The 15,678-nt window shown below is 45.5% G+C and overlaps 1 protein-coding gene across 1 annotated transcript in view; it reads left to right on the top strand.

The window, feature by feature from the left end:
- MYO1E (myosin IE) overlaps positions 1–15,678 on the top strand; it is a 196,861-nt gene that overhangs the window by 172,489 nt on the left and 8,694 nt on the right. The window contains exons 24-26 of the mRNA XM_004421637.3: positions 1,577–1,734; positions 3,690–3,782; positions 6,573–6,774. Of these exons, the coding sequence (XP_004421694.1) occupies positions 1,577–1,734; positions 3,690–3,782; positions 6,573–6,774 (453 nt within the window). The remainder of the gene's footprint in view (positions 1–1,576; positions 1,735–3,689; positions 3,783–6,572; positions 6,775–15,678) is intronic.

Below are 15,678 nucleotides of genomic sequence, written 5' to 3'. Positions count from 1 at the left end.
CGGGGCCCAAACATCTGAGGGAAACTAGAGGGGGCCTTGACCTCACCCGTGGGGTCCAGGCTGAGAAGGGGAGAGCCTACAGAGTGGGGCGTGTGGTCTGATGGGCTCCGGTGGCTTCAGTGAAGCCCAGCCTTGGGGGCCTTAGCTTCCCCTGTGGAATCTTAGAGCCTGCAGAGGACAGCCCAGATGGTTGTCACAGGCTTTGAAAAGGTCACTTTCACATTTCTGTGAAATTATTTCTGTGAAATAATCAAATGGTGTGTTTTATCATTTGGACAGAGGTCACCAAAGTGGCAGGGGAAGGCTGATTTTTATATATCACCAGTAAAAGAATATTTTACTTAGCAGAGCAAATAGAAGGGGAGTAAGGCTGGAAGCGGAAGAGATGGGAGTAGGGGCTTAAGTTCCCAAAATTGATGCATAATAAAACCTATTGGTGGCCCATCTGGGGACGTGAGGGCCTGCGATGGCCAACGTCTTGTGTCTCAGGTCACTTTTATTTGCTTTGGCAACATGGTCTCATGAACCAGATATTTCATACTGTTGAGCTTCTAATCTCATATTTGCCAAGTGAGAGTTAGTTAGCTTTTCTTCTTAAATTTCCCTGTCTTTAAAATGGGGTATCCTCCATCCCTTCCTATTCGTGAGAATGAGGCCAAAGTAAAGCCTTAGTTCCATGATGAGGGAAACTTACCATAACTAATGCTGCTGTGGTTGCAGTGAAATAGATACTGGTAGCAGCATGAATTCATTACAGCTTTTCCAAAGAACAATTTGGCCATCAGTACCAGGGGCCATTATTTGTGTCTGGGAATTTGTGATAAAGGAATAACAAAAAAAGGAAGAATTGTGTAGCCAAGCCACTCGATAGAATAATAGGCAGCTACTTAAAATTTTTAGTTTTCTGTCTTGCAACATGAGAAAATATAAGTTAAAAAAGCAGAATGTGGAACTGCATTTTGTAGGCATATAGGCCATATGAAAAATAAAAACTAGCTGGGGAGTTCTGGAGTTGTGAGCGAGCCTCCCTTCTATTTGGATTTTGATTGCTAGTGTTGTCCTTTTCCCTACCTGGGGTGGGGGGATGGTGGAGCAATAGACCTTCATTAAATAATAACCACATTCTATACCAAGGAGACATGGACTATCTTGTGTCTGGCATCTCTCAGTCCTCCACAAACACAAACCCAGGGAAATCAGAGAGAGGCACAATGACACACCACAGCAAGTGTGGCCTGGAAATTGTCCCCTTCCTCTGTCTCCCGGCAGTCCCACCAGCGTCCACCTGACAAGTGACATTGGCACCTGTGATGGGTACCTCCCTCACCGGCTGGTTTCTCACAGGTGCTGGGCCCCAAATGCTTCTGCCTCTGGTCAGTGGGCTCACCCCGCTGCCGAGCCAAACCCATGGATGTCATACCCATCCTCGGGGCCCTGTGCTGGTTTGATGATCTGGGCTTGCCTCGTTTTTACAGCACATGTGCCCAGCAGCAGAACTCGCTGCTGGGGTCTGTGAGCACCATTGTCTCTCTGCTTCACTCCGACTTGTTAATTCCAACAAATATGCTTGTCGCAGGCTTGAACTCAAGTTGAAAAAGGAGAACTGGGGTCCCTGGAGTGCAGGGGGCTCCCGGCAAGTGCAGTTCCACCAGGGCTTTGGGGACCTGGCCATCCTCAAGCCCAGCAACAAGGTGCTACAGGTCAGCATCGGCCCCGGGCTGCCCAGGAACTCCCGTAAGTGTCCCGGGCCCCGCGGGCGGGGCCACCGCTTGGGCTTCTGGGCTTTCCCTCCCTGCCTGGCCCCCCTCCCCCTGCCGAACTCAACCAACATCAGTGCAAATGGGCGGGTTAAACCTGTCTGAATAAGTTAGCAGTTATGTATAGTATTCCTGGCATTACAACATTAATTGTGTTTAAAACAGATCAGTTTGTTGGCTTCAGATTTCCCAGCCCTTTCCAGTTGGATCTTGTCAACAATACAAACCTTATCCTTTCTGTCAATTTTAAAGAAATTTACCAACTCCCTACATGGTTTCACCACGTTACTGTGCATCACATCTCACATCTCCCACCTTCGCTTTAGCACACTTCATTAGAAGACACACATGCGCTAACTCACACCTCAGTCTCACTCCTTTATTGGCCTTTGATTCTTTTTCTATTTATAAATGATATTTTAAAAATTATATTTATAAATCACAGTATAGAGTAATCATATATGCAATGTATTCATATAATATAGATATCTTCATAAAATTTAGTCCCTGTGTATGATCAATGAAGAGTATATAAAATAAACCTTTATGAAATCTGTCTACAAAGGTACACAATGGCATGTACTATAACTCATTAATACAATAAATATAGACAGATAGCCACCTGGAACATGTTGGTGTATGTCTGTGTGTCAGTGGGTACTTGCAGAAAACAGACAGCACATTTAGGTGGGATTTTTAAAAAGACTTTTAAATAAAAGGATTCTTTACCAAGATGTGGGCAGGGTTAAGGGAACAAAGTGAGGACCCAGGGACAAAGAACAACAGGACACCGTTATTACCCCTAAGCCTGAAGGGGCAGAGAGAGGAAAGAGCTGAGCCGAAAGATGCAGGCAGAATAAGTACCCTGACTTCTCCCTCCTTGGGCACTCCTGTCTCCTGCCAGTGCCTCCCACTGGCCAAACCCAATGGAATGCAGAGGCCTAGCGGCCCAGGTGACCCCAGGGCACAGGGCATGGCAAAGAAGGGCTGAGATAACCAGTAGGATGTGTGTGGCAATGTTCAGTAGGCCCCAAAGTAGAGCATTGTCTCGTATGGTGTTTTGTGATGTCCTTGTGAGGGAAGAGGGGCGAGGTCCTGAGGGGATGAGCCTCTCCAGTCCACTTCCCCTTGCCCCAGGGCCCGAGACCCAGCTCCTTTGCTGCGTGCTATTCACACCTGTGACTGCCTGCCCTTCTCTATTCTTCAGCTCTTCTCTTTACAGGGAATTCCCTCTGCATCCCTCTTCCAACTGCTTCAATCCTACCCTCCTTCCTCTCCCACTTGAGACCTTACTTATTGTTTCCCTTTCCAACACAGATGTCTCTGCAGAGATCTCATCTGGCTACCAGTGGCCCTGCCATCCCAGCCCTAATTCTGGCCCACAGCGATGTTTCATTTAGCACCAGCTTGTTTTCTAACTCTTCCTGTCTATGTCAAGGGTACAAGTCTGCTCCTATCCATTGTGGTCCCTGTGTTTAACGGGAAGACCATAGAACACAAACTCTGGCATGAAAGGCTCTTGACAGAGGCAGATATGCAGTTGGTGCTGACAAGTGCTTCATGCCAGTGAGCACGATGTGCAGCTCTTGCCTGCTCAACTTCCGTGCTGTGTTCAGAACACGAGTGCAAACGTGATAATGTCCCCTCTGTCTCTTTTGAACGTCTACAAAAATAGAAACCTTTGTAAGATTATTAATACCTCTATATAAAACCGTACCTCCATCAACATATCCTCCAGCCCCTCCCATCCAATAGCTACCAGGATAGTACTTCCCTCAAATCTCGCTTCTCCGCTGCAACCAGTCTCCTGCAGATCTGACTGGGTCCTGGATTCCAAGCTTCTCAAAAGTTTTCCATAAGCAACAAACCATCAGGATCCGTTAAACCAACCACTAGTACTGATTTCAACTTTGTCTTGCTTGTTGATTTCAGGTCCTACCAGAAGGAGCACCATTCAAAACAGAGGTTATTCCGGTGGGACGCACAATGCCAACTACCCAATGAGAGCGGCCCCTCCCCCCCCAGGTAAGCTAAGCGTGTGCCATAGACTGGGGCACTAATCTGGACCCATAACTCATAAAATACATTTGGGAAGAAACTTGTTAGCACACATTATTCGCCAGCGTGAGCCATTTTAGTGTCAGATGTATTGCTACCAACACAGTGGCCCTGCTTGTGACCCCAGAATTCAGGAAAAGTGTGAGCTAGTGAGACGGAACGGTGGCTAATTTAACGATCTGGATTTCATTACCCAGCAAGATTACTCCCTTAGGAAAGGCTTCCTACATCAGTCAAAGAAAAAGGAATTCCTTGTCCGGGACAACCAGAATGTTGTCAGCTTTTAAGCTGAAGGATGCTGCTTTTATGGAAATGGCAGTTTGCTAGGTATAATCCCCACCACTACCCAGCTCCAGCCAAATACCGTGACAATATTTTGCAACTAAGTAGAAAAATTTTATTCTCCATCAGGTGGGATCTAAGTGAACTGCTCCAAAAAATAAAGTAATATCTGAGAGAATAAAAAGATTGATACAAAAAATTTTTTAGATCCTGTTTCATTATTTCTCATTTTTTATGATAAAAATATAGCATGCAGGTCAATAAAATCCAAACGCAAATAAATGTAAAATTTTTTGCCCTTAAAAATCTGTTCGGTGTTTGAAGAGTGCTCTCGAAATTCACGAAATGTTTTTTCCATCACTCACAAAATTCAATTAAAAATAACTGCCTCCTCCCCCACCTTGGGGCCAGCCTGGTGGTGTAGTGGTTACGTGTGCACATTCTGCTGCGGTGGCCCGGGGTTCACAGGTTCAGATCCCGGGCGAACACCGATGCACTGCTTGTCAAGCCATGCTGTGGCAGTGTCCCATATAAAGTAGAGGAAGATGGGCACAGATGTTAGCCCAGGGCCAGTCTTCCTCAGCAAAAACAAGAGGAGGATTAGCATCGGACATTAGCTCAGGGCTAATCGTCCTCATGAAAAAAGAAAAGAAAAGAAAAGAAACTTCCCCCAGAATGTTTGCTTTAGTAATTTTAGGATTCTAGGTTTGAAAAGGTCATTTTAGGACCACACAACTCAAATCATCCCAGACAAATGAATCCTATTTGTAGCGGTGTCCAAGATAAGCAGTAAAAAGCCTATCTTTTGTCTCCTGCTCTGGCATCTCATAGTTATGTGCTAAAATATGGACACCTGGGCCTAGCAGTGAGAAACGAATTCTCATCTCTTTTGGAGTCCCCATCCTGCCTGGCCCAACTGTCTTTCGTCCCTCTGCCTTCACCTTTGAAAAAAAAATCCAAGCACAGAGGAACCAAAGAGAAACAGTGTAGTATTGTGTTACTACTTATGCTCTGGCCCCTCGTGCAGAATCCTGGCCAGACCACCTGGAAAGCTCATTTGCCTCAGCTAGGTTGGCCAAAGTTGTCTCAGACCAAGTACCTGACCTTGGGCACAGCTCCCAACCTGTCTACATGACAGTTTCTTCGTCATTAAAAGGAGGCAATTGGACCTGAATCCCTTAGATCAGCACTTCTCACTCTGTCTGTGGTGAAAGACCAGAGTCGCTGATTTTGTTTGTTTGTTTTTCTTAATTTTCAATCCATCACAAGCCACATTTTTGTAAGATAAAAATAAAAATTACTAGAAGAATGGGATTTTAAAAGCATACAAAATATAAGCCAAAATTTCTTATTATTAGCTTCAATAGACATGAAATATGTCTGTGAAACTGCTATGAACATTTATAAATGTTTACTGTTGATTTCTGAACTTATCGCAGGCAAGTGGGTCATGAGCCACGTGGAGGGGGCCATCTCTGGCCCCTTTTTGAGAATCATAGGTCTAGAGCACGTCCTGCTCTGGCATGCCCCTCCCTGTCCTGGGCAACCTTGGAAGCAAGTGGGTCTCACCAAGCTCCTTGTTTCTTTAATGAAGAAATTGACACTCTGAAAGGTCATATATCTTGTTCAAGGTCAACACAGCTATCAGAGGCAGAGCCAAAACTGAATACCTAGTTCCTCTAATAAACTAAGGGTCATCCTGCTGGTACCAAAGAGTTCTCTTAATTTAGTTGGAAGAGGTTTTGTGGTGGGTTGACCCAAGTGTGCTTTGGGGAGTCTTATTCTCCTTCGCTCTTGCCCAGATCTGCCCGTGGGAGAAGAGATGAGGGCTTCTTCATACATAGCAGGGAATGATAATGCCCTTTCAGCGAAGGCCCATGGTTTGGAGCCCATCACCATAATCCATTACTTACCAAATAATGTGATCTTGACGGGGAGCAGTTGTTTGGCCAAGAGAGCTTGCTGTATCTGGATTGATCCAACCAGCAGCCACATTTCCCGTGGCTGTGTGGAGTGCTCCCTCCGCCTCCCACAATGGGCTCCTGCAGAGGACACCCAAGACTGACCCCTTGAAAATGGATGTCCAACTGTTTAAACAGCTGTCTGCCAAGCCCTCTTGAATGATAACCTCATAATTCTTCTTAGATCCAAAAATGTGCCTGCCAACTAGTTGCAAGCTTACCTTTCCTTGACTGTGGGCTTTGAAACCCTCAACATCTGGTGATTCTAATGTCAAATTCAACAAACCTGTGTGAGGCTCTACTCTGTTCCAGGCACTCTCTGGGCAGGTTACAATGTATTGGCTCTATTCCTCACAACATTTTAGCAGTTATACCCTCCATTTTTTCAGATGGGGAAACTGAGGCCTAGAGAAGTTAAGTAACACTCTTGGCTAATAGATGGGAGAAATTTGGAGAGCCTTTTAGCAAAGGATCAGAAGATAGAAGCTTTGTTTTCTCCTTTTTTCCTCTCTAGGATACCATCAGAATGGAGTCCTCAAAAATCAGTCTGTGCCACATTCCCAAGCTCCTGGAAACCAGAAGTCAAATCAGAGAAGTCTGTATACCTCCATGGCCCGCCCGCCCTTGCCACGACAACAGTCCACTGGCTCAGACCGAGTGTCACAGACGCCAGAGAGCTTGGATTTCCTTAAAGTCCCGGATCAGGGTGCTGCAGGGTAAGAGTCCCACCTCCCGTGGGGGAAGCTGGTGACCCCCATCTCCATCAATCCCACCAAGGCTCAGGGATTTCTTTGGGCCATCTATGCATGATTCTAAAGTTCAGTTTTCCATCCACATATTGTAATCCAGGAGCCAAGGCTGTCAGGATCTTGGTTGGCATTCTAAAAGTATGGCTAGGTTGATGGCACACAACTCATTGTCCAGAGAGAGCTTATTCTTTAAGCCCTGAGATTTGATTGCTCTGTGACTTTTTCTGCTCTCTGGCATGGTTGGGAGATAATGAGGCTTTTGATTTATTTCTGTGTCTGCATTTGCATAAACACAACCGCTCAAAGCGTCATTAGAAACATTAAGAATAATGTCCCAGCATTCTATTAGATGTAGATGTTTGTTTATGAAAACAGATCTTAGGAGCTTTAAAATGAGGGCCTCTCTGCCTTTCTAGAACAGAAAATGAAGAGTGGTAAAAGAAATCCAGGCTTTTTAGCCTGAGGAAATGAAGATTCCTGGAACTCTGTGTAGATATTCAAAGAGTTATCAGTGTGGAAAGGGGGCTAACCGTGTCCTCTGGAGTCACAAGGCAGAGAACTGGAGCCGAGACGAGTGAGTGACCTCTGCCAGGAGGTAGATTTTGGCACCAGTAAAAGAAAGAGCATTCTAGTAGCCCAAAGATGAACTGCCCTAGGATGTAAGGAACACCTTGTCCCTGGAAATATTCAGGCACAGAGTAGATGGAAATCCTCAGGCAGAAATGTTGTAGAGTAATGTTGTCAAATATCAGATAAGGATGAGAATCCTATTTCAGCCCCTATTACCTATCTAATATTGGACCTGCTACTTACCCTCTCTGAGCTTCATTTTCCTCATCTGTACACTGATGTAATACCACCAAGCTTGCAGCGTTGTTGGGAGGACAAGAAATAATATACGTAAAATACCTAGCAGGATACTGGACGTGTCAGAGGCTACTCAGTCAACTGTAGCTTGATGACGATGGTGATGGTGATGATGATGATACAACCATTATCTCATGGTGATTGAATTAGTGACTTTTAAGGAACCTTCTAACTCTGCATGATTCTCAGTGGTGTAGTCGTTCTCTCTGCTGAACCTGATAATGGGCTTGCTCCAGACCGCTCTTCCCCTCCCTCATGCCCACCTCTGTTTTCCATTCTCTCTATATCTCTAGAATGATGAAAAAGTTTCAAATGTGGATGAGGAGACTTGTGTACAAAATAGGGCAGTGGTGGGAGAGAAACAGCAGCTCCTTCCCCTGGGTGGGCAGCCACTCATTCCACTCCATGCCCCATTATGAGATGTTTTTCCTGCCTTGCCAACTTCCTTCTAAAGACCACAAAGCTCTTAGGAAGTTTACCATATTCTCTCTCTTGGTGTTCCTGTTCCCCTGGCAAGTCTTAACTTCATTTGGGCTACAGATATGAAAGCACCTTAGTTTTGTACCGATGGCCATCAGTAGAGTGGATACCACCCTTTATTACACCTGTTCTTCCCTACTTCCCCCGGCTCTTGTGTGAGTAGCTCTATCCCACCAGTTCTTACCTGAGTGGCTTGGTCTAAAGCAGTAGTTCTCAAACTTTAATGTGCACCACAATCACCAGGAGAACTTGCTGGTTCACTTCCAGAGTTTCTGATTCAGTCAGTTCAGGGTGGGGCCCAAGAATTTATATTTCTACCAAGTTCTCAGATGATGCCAATGCTGCGGATCCAAGGACCACATTTTGAAAACCACTTGTCTAAAGGCACCTGTTGTCTGACTGATAAAGCCAGGGAAAGTTCCATGTAAAGGTGAATTAGAAGGGTGCTATTGAGACAATGGGATTTTCGGCATACACTGTTCGGATGGACGGACATCCCTAAAATAAACAGCCCTTCCTGGGCCAGTTTGATGTCCCAAAGTAGGCAGGGGATTAAAATTAGTCAACAAAATGCACCAAATCTCTTAGCTCTGTCTGCTAGCTTCCTACTTTCTTTGGTTTTGGCAAGCAAAACCATCTTTCCAGCCTGCTTTGCAAGTTACAGACTTGCACACCAGCCAGCTGGGAGCATCTGTCAGCCAAAAGCAGGCAATTTAGGAACATTGTGTCTTAACCGAGGCTGCTCCGTTCCAGTCCTCAGTTACGTGGTTCCCTATTTAAGTCTTAACACACCGTTTGCCACCTTCAGGCCTAAAGATACATGATGATATCTTGGCGATGGCTGTGAGGCTGGAAGGAGAGGGCACCTTCATAACCATCTACCAGGCAGTAAGATTTTCCTGTCTATTGTGTGTAAAACTCTTGGTAGAAACACTGAGTCCAGTAGCTACAAGAATCTCAGCCAGCCTCCTCTGTGTGCACTGAAATCTGCTGTGGTGCAAACATCCCTTAAGAAATCGTACTCTGGTCAAAGGGCTGAGCTTTCTCTTAGTATCTTTTTTTAAAAACACATAAAGGTTAGGGCCGGCCCCGTGGCTTAGCAGTTAAGTGCGCGTGCTCCTCTACTCGCGGCCCCAGTTCAGATCCCGGGCGCGCACCGACCCACCGCTTCTCTGGCCATGCTGAGGTGGCGTCCCACATACAGCAACTAGAAGGATGTGCAACTATGACATACAGCTATCTACTGGGGCTTTGGGGGGAAAAAAAGGAGGATTGGCAATAGATGTTAGCTCAGAGCCAGTCTTCCTCAGCAAAAAGAGGAGGATTAGCATGGATGTTAGCTCAGGGCTGATCTTCCTCACAAAAAAATAAAATAAAATAAAATAAAAAAACACATAAAGGTAAATTTTTTTTTTTTTTTTTTTTTTTTGGCTGAGGAAGATTCACCACTAGGCCAAGAGGCCAGCCCCTAAAATAATTTCTAATGTGTCCAAGAGACCTTGGACATGCATTTCAGGAGCCTCATGGTTACCTACATTTAACAGTTCCTTTCAGCCAAGAAGACCTCAATTGCATTTATTCCACAGGAGGTTGTTGGAGCAAGCAAGGAGTCTGGGGATTGCAAGCTTGTACCTTTCCATAAACACGAAAATTCCTGTAGCCATATTCCTGTCTACATGAAACGATCTATAAAAACAAGATTACCACAGTCTTTCTCTTCTTGGGCTTTCACACCCTCGGGTGTATCTTTCCTTTCCCTCTCCCACCCCCTCAAGGCACTTTTCTTTATAGACATATTTAGCATAAGCAATCATTTCTTTTGCATCATGTAATGTGGATAAAATCAAATGGTGTAATTAGCACTTCAGTTAATTCAGGAAAGTCTTTGTCAGCTTATTTTAGGTTCAGTCAGGTTTTTTTGCGGGGGGAGAGCGTGAAGCCTTCACTAAATTAATGACCATCCCAGCTGGATTCCTCACCCTTGCCTTGCCACGTCTGTGACATGGTGGCTGTTCTTGTTGTCATCGTTATCATCACTGCCCAAGAAAACTACGAGAGATGCAGGGGGAATCATTATCTTGCAGTCCCTTCGCATACCTTTTGAAAAGTCTGATTCAGGTTAAAGTCAAGCAAGAATCATATCCACAGTTCATTCATCAGCCTTTGCTCTGACTTTATAGGAACACTTGCTTTGCCAATCAAGGGTGCTTTGTATATTCTCTCCTATAACTGAGATGTACGTAATCTACCTCCAGTTCATTACTGGAAGGATTGAAACCCAGACTGGAAATATCTTTTCCGTTGGCCTTTTTAATCCTGTGGTCCATTTTGTGGGAGGACAACTTCAGGAAATTTCAAGACACGCCAGAGATTAATCCAACTAGACGTTGGAGAAACATTGAAAGTTCTCAGTGGTAGGGCTTCTGGCCATACCACAAAAGAGGGATCGATAGAAAAATCTAAATGCTGCCTGTATGTCTCTTCACAAGATTCTACTAATGGAGTCATATTTTCAAGGGGCTTGAAATTTCCAACAAGTGTCCAATAGCAATTTCTCAACCCATAATCGACAGGAGCTGCAGCCGTATCCTGGCCCAGGCAGACATGAAGCTTAGGAATTCCTGGCCTCCGTTCCCACATTTCCAGTAATGTTTGTAGATTCAACCTTTTGGAACAGAGCATATTTTAAAGAGCCAATGAAATAAAATGCCATTATTTTCCTTCTTGGAATTTCAAGACATAAATTTCACATCTGCAGAACAAAGAAGTGATATTTGAAAGCTTAATCCCAGCTCGCCTTAGCATAGAGTAGGCACACCCGGTGCCCCAGAGATGTCGGAGCTGCAGAGAAGTTCCCAGAAGGTGACCTGGTGGTGTGCAAAGAGCACGGGATTCACAGTTGCAAGGACTGGGTGTGAGTCCCAGTTCATGCATTTGTTCCTTTGTTGATTCATTCATCGAATATTTACTGGGCCATGTGCATTCTATGTGCCATGTGCTGGGCACATGAATCATTTCACTAGTTACCAGCTGTGCTGCCTCATGTTTGTCACTTAATCTTTCTACACTTTGGTGTCCTCACTTGTACAATAGGGATAATAATCATATAATTTTAAAGCCCTCTCCTCAGAGTTTCTTGAAGATTAAGTAAGGGCTTTGCAAACTATAAAGCACTATGCAACTTGAAAGTTTATTTGCATTTGTTTTATTACTGTTATTCATGTGCTTTGGTCTTACAGGGAAATATTAATATTCTACCAGGATTGAAAAGTGGGTGTCCCCTGGCCCTGTGGCTTTCCTCTCAAGAACTCAAATCTCAGGCCTGCTTAGAGCTCTGGACTCTGTGAGGCTCTAAGCTTCAGGCATTGCTGGCTCGACCAGGGAGAATGGGCAGCCTGGGGAAGCCAAGACAAGGGGACCAGTCAGGGAGACACCTTCCCCCCCGACACACACACACACACACACACAAAATAGCTGTGCTGCTCTCTGGGTTCAGAGCAACAGCAGAACAGAGAGCTGTGAGATCATATTGCAGCAGACACTAGCTGCATTTGGACAGTGTAAACAAAGTCCAAAACTCCTTCTCCCGCCATACCATTCAACAGTCTTCTTCTTGTTAAACATCCTTTGCTCCAATCACCATAACAACGCACATCCCATGGGAAGTGACAGGGATTACCAGGAGAGAGCAGATGAACAAACCCTCACTTTGGAGAGCTTTGTGGTCATTGATGTCATTTGGGGTTTTGCTTTTCTTGTGGGCTTTCAGTGTCTTGTGAGATTGGGCAGCTGTCCACAAGGGTTCAGATGTCAGTCAGCATCCTGATGTCTCGGGGCAAAGGCTCCACTTGGTCTTCCCCAGTCACTGAAACAGAACTTCTCCAGCAGTGCAAGTTTTCACAAAGCAAACTGGATGCAATGTGCTGGACCACTCAGGGAACTTCGTACTGTAGGTTATGATGTGATTCATTAAAGGTCTAACCCTCTACTCTGAAAAAAGCCCTGCTGTAAAAGCAAGTTGCTATAGCTCAGCTTCTACCTGCGTTTGTTTTCTTAGTGGGGAATACACACAGGAAAATGCTAAGTGTGTACAAATCACGCTGAAATGGGGTTCAAGTAGTAATAGGAAAACTAAATTATGTTGTGCCAAAGTTACATATAATGAAACTGGATTGGATTTGCTTGGTGATGTGGAGTTTTATAATATACTGATATATATAAAGTGAACCTTTATTACTGAAATGGCAACAGGAAAAATAACTTTGTTATCATGAGTCTGAAATTCTTGCTTCAACTCCGATTATCCCGATGAAATACTTGTTTTTATAACACAGTTTTCAATCATGTAAGGTTTATTAGGAATGCAAGTATCATAAAACACCAGAGGTACTAAAATTATCAAAATCCTGCCTATCCATTACAAAACACTTCTAGGCAAAGCACTTTCAGATGAGTGAATGTGAGTTATCCTGGGGGCAGCATGGGGACAGTGGTATGCCGGGGAACAACTGGCTCTCTGGGGTTAGAAAGGCCTGAGTTGTAACATTTGTCAATTACTACTCTCACCATGGCCAATTTCAAGCTACCAGCATGACTACCACTGGTCTCAGAGTTGGGAAGAGATGCACAGTCACACACCATTATGTAGTCTTTCCACCATCCACAAGCGACAGGCATTAATAACTTCAAGAGCATAAATAAAAGTAAGATGTAGTAAAATAATTAGGAAGGGTTGAGTTATGAGTATTTATTGTCTTTACTTTTAATTAAATTTAATCAGCCATAAGTATGGTCGATTTAATTTTAATAATGGTTGTGTTTAGCAACTGACCCACAAAATTCCTGAAAGTGTAACATCCTCTCTCACAGGCTGGACTGAGCCCGTTCCAGCTCCCTGGGCACGAGGGTCTTGTCTGCTATGTAAGGAAGTCTGAGTCCCTTCTTCACTGTGTTGACCAATCGCCCCTTGGCTGCAAGTGGAGGGCTCCAGGCACCTAAAAGACCTCATTAACCAATTTCTGGCAGCTCATAGAAAGTTATTCTCTCCTCCCATTGTCTATTACACAGGATCGCCACCTAGTGATGCAAAGGAGATTGTCTGGGTTTAAGGCTGAGCCTGTCTGACATAGAGCCGGGAAGATGGCTGTTCTCGCTGACTGTTTTCTATGGTGGTTTCCAGGTCTACAATGTGGAGAATTGTAGGGACAGTGATCGCTGCATCAGCACAGGCTTCCTGTGTTCTGTGGTACATCTGACAGGAGAGATTTTGTTGAGAGCACTCTGTAAAGCTTTCTTAGAACTGGGAAAAGGACCTGGGCCTTGCCTAAATCGCTCTTTTTTACAGATGAAGACATTGATTCCTAAAGAGGTGAAGTGACATACTCAAGTCACGTGCCAGCTGGTGGCAGAGTTGGGCCAGAAACCCAGTGCACTGACCCTTAAGCCAGCGTCCCTTTTCCTGCTGCACACTGTCACTCCATCAGAACGTGCAGGTTGAGGCCACATGGTGTTCCTGGGCCTGGCACCAGGTCCAGGGGCTACAGTGGTGAGCCCAAACAGCCCAGGCCCTGCCCCCGTGGAACCTACTGTCCTAATAGAGAGTCAGCCGAATGGTAACACAAGTCTCTGTACCGCTACCTGGATCCCCTGCTCTGAGCAGGCATAGGCTACCAGAGCATGTGGCAGGGGGTTTGCAACGAGATCCAAAGGCCAAGCAGGAATTAGCAATGCTGGCTGGGGGTTGGGGACAGACCAAGGGACCAGAAAGGTCAGTGTGGCTGGATCTGGGAGCCTATGCATGTGCCATCGTGCCATCCAGTGACAACCAGCAAGAAGCCCAGGAACCTGCATCAGTCATTTCACGGGAGTGTCATGAGGTTAGATGAAGCAACGTCGGTGAAAATGCCTAGCACAGCGCCTTGCCCAGAGTGGGCACAGCCAGGGCGAGCTTATCTGTATGTTGTAAGGCTACCGGCAGGGATTCCAGAGGAGAACTCATCTGCTGACACTCACGGGAAGAGCGAGGACATGCCCAGATGTGAGAACAAGGCGGGAGTGGCTGGCGAGAAGGAGGGCTTTGCTGGAACGGGCTCACTTTGGGAAGATGCTGCCCTTCTGGAATGGGTGTACCCCTTCCTGTCACAGAGGACATTTAAACAGGAAAGAGTCAGACAATGGTGACCTCAGGGTTGCCTAAACAGACCCTCCCCTAGTGCAAAATGCAGAGCTGTTCTCCTCCTCCACCTCAGTCCCCATCACACACACTCCGCCCCCCAGCAAACAACGCCCCATCTCCTGGATGCTCCCACCTCCCCCGACTGGAGTGCTGTGAACCCCATTCAGCCAAGTGATAAATGACCAGATGGCTTTACATTGCCAGTGTGGTAGCAGTTGTCCAGGGCCTGGGACAATCAAGTCCTGTGGCTGTTGCCACAGGAACCCAAATTTCCCAGTAATCCCTGAGGTTTTCCTTTGATGGGTTTTATTTTGACTTATCCTGAGGAAGTAGCATCTGATGCCCTGGGATTGAAGACCATGCAATGGCTGTGCTCACACAGGTGTGGAAACGTCCTGCCCACCTCCATGCCCTCCCCCGCTTCCCAGTGCTGCTCGCACACAGGCTGGCCGAGGTCTCTCTCGGTATCAGCAGTGCACTGCAGAGCCCACGGGGGCCCGGACAACTTCCTTGTTTCTTTTAGAAAGCAGCTTTTTTGAGATATAATTTATATACCATAAAAATCAACCCATTTAGAGTACAATTCACCAGTTTTTAGTACAGTTGCAGAGTTGCGCAGCCATCATCATAATCTAATTTTAGAACATTTTCGTCATCCTGGAAAGAAACCTCCTTCCCATTAGCAGTCATTCTCCCAACCCCCAGCCCCAGCCCTAGGCAACCACTGATCTGCTTTCTGTCAATATAGATTAGCCTTTCCTGGACATTTCATAAAAATAGAATCATCTTTCCTTTGTTAAATTTACTCCTAAGTATTATATTCTTTTTTATGTATTGTAAATGGAATTCTTAATTTCATTTTTGCATTGTTCGTTGCTACTGCATAGAAATATAGCTGATCTTTGTATATTGATCTTGTATTCTATAATCTTGATGAACTTGTTTCTTAGTTTTGATAGTTTTTTAGTGTATTCCTTAGGATTTTCTATGTGCAAGATGATCTCATCTGCAAATAGAGGTATTTTCCCTTCTTTTCCCATCTGTATGCCTGTTATTGTTCTTGACTGATTGCCCTGGCTGGAGCTTCCAGTGCAGTATGGAACAAAAGTGGAGAGAGTTGACATCCCTGTTTTGTTCCTGACCGTGGGGGGAAGCATTGTCTTTCACCAGCAAATATGATGTAAGCTAGGAGTGTGTGGATAGGGGGTCCTAACCCCAACCAGGGCTCAGGCGCTTCCTTGAAGGAAGGTAGGTAGGGGCCAGTGTGGCCTGCAGCAGGACGTGAGGCTGGGAGCAAGCAGGGGCCATACCTGGCAGGGACTTTGTAGGCCCCATGAAGGGTTTTGGTC

Source organism: Ceratotherium simum, chromosome 3, assembly GCF_057802395.1.
Source record: "Ceratotherium simum simum isolate JZ-2026a chromosome 3, ASM5780239v1, whole genome shotgun sequence".
In the NCBI taxonomy this organism is placed as follows: domain Eukaryota; kingdom Metazoa; phylum Chordata; class Mammalia; order Perissodactyla; family Rhinocerotidae; genus Ceratotherium; species Ceratotherium simum.
Note: the sequence above shows the minus strand (reverse complement) of the source record. Positions and strands in the feature narration are given on the sequence as shown.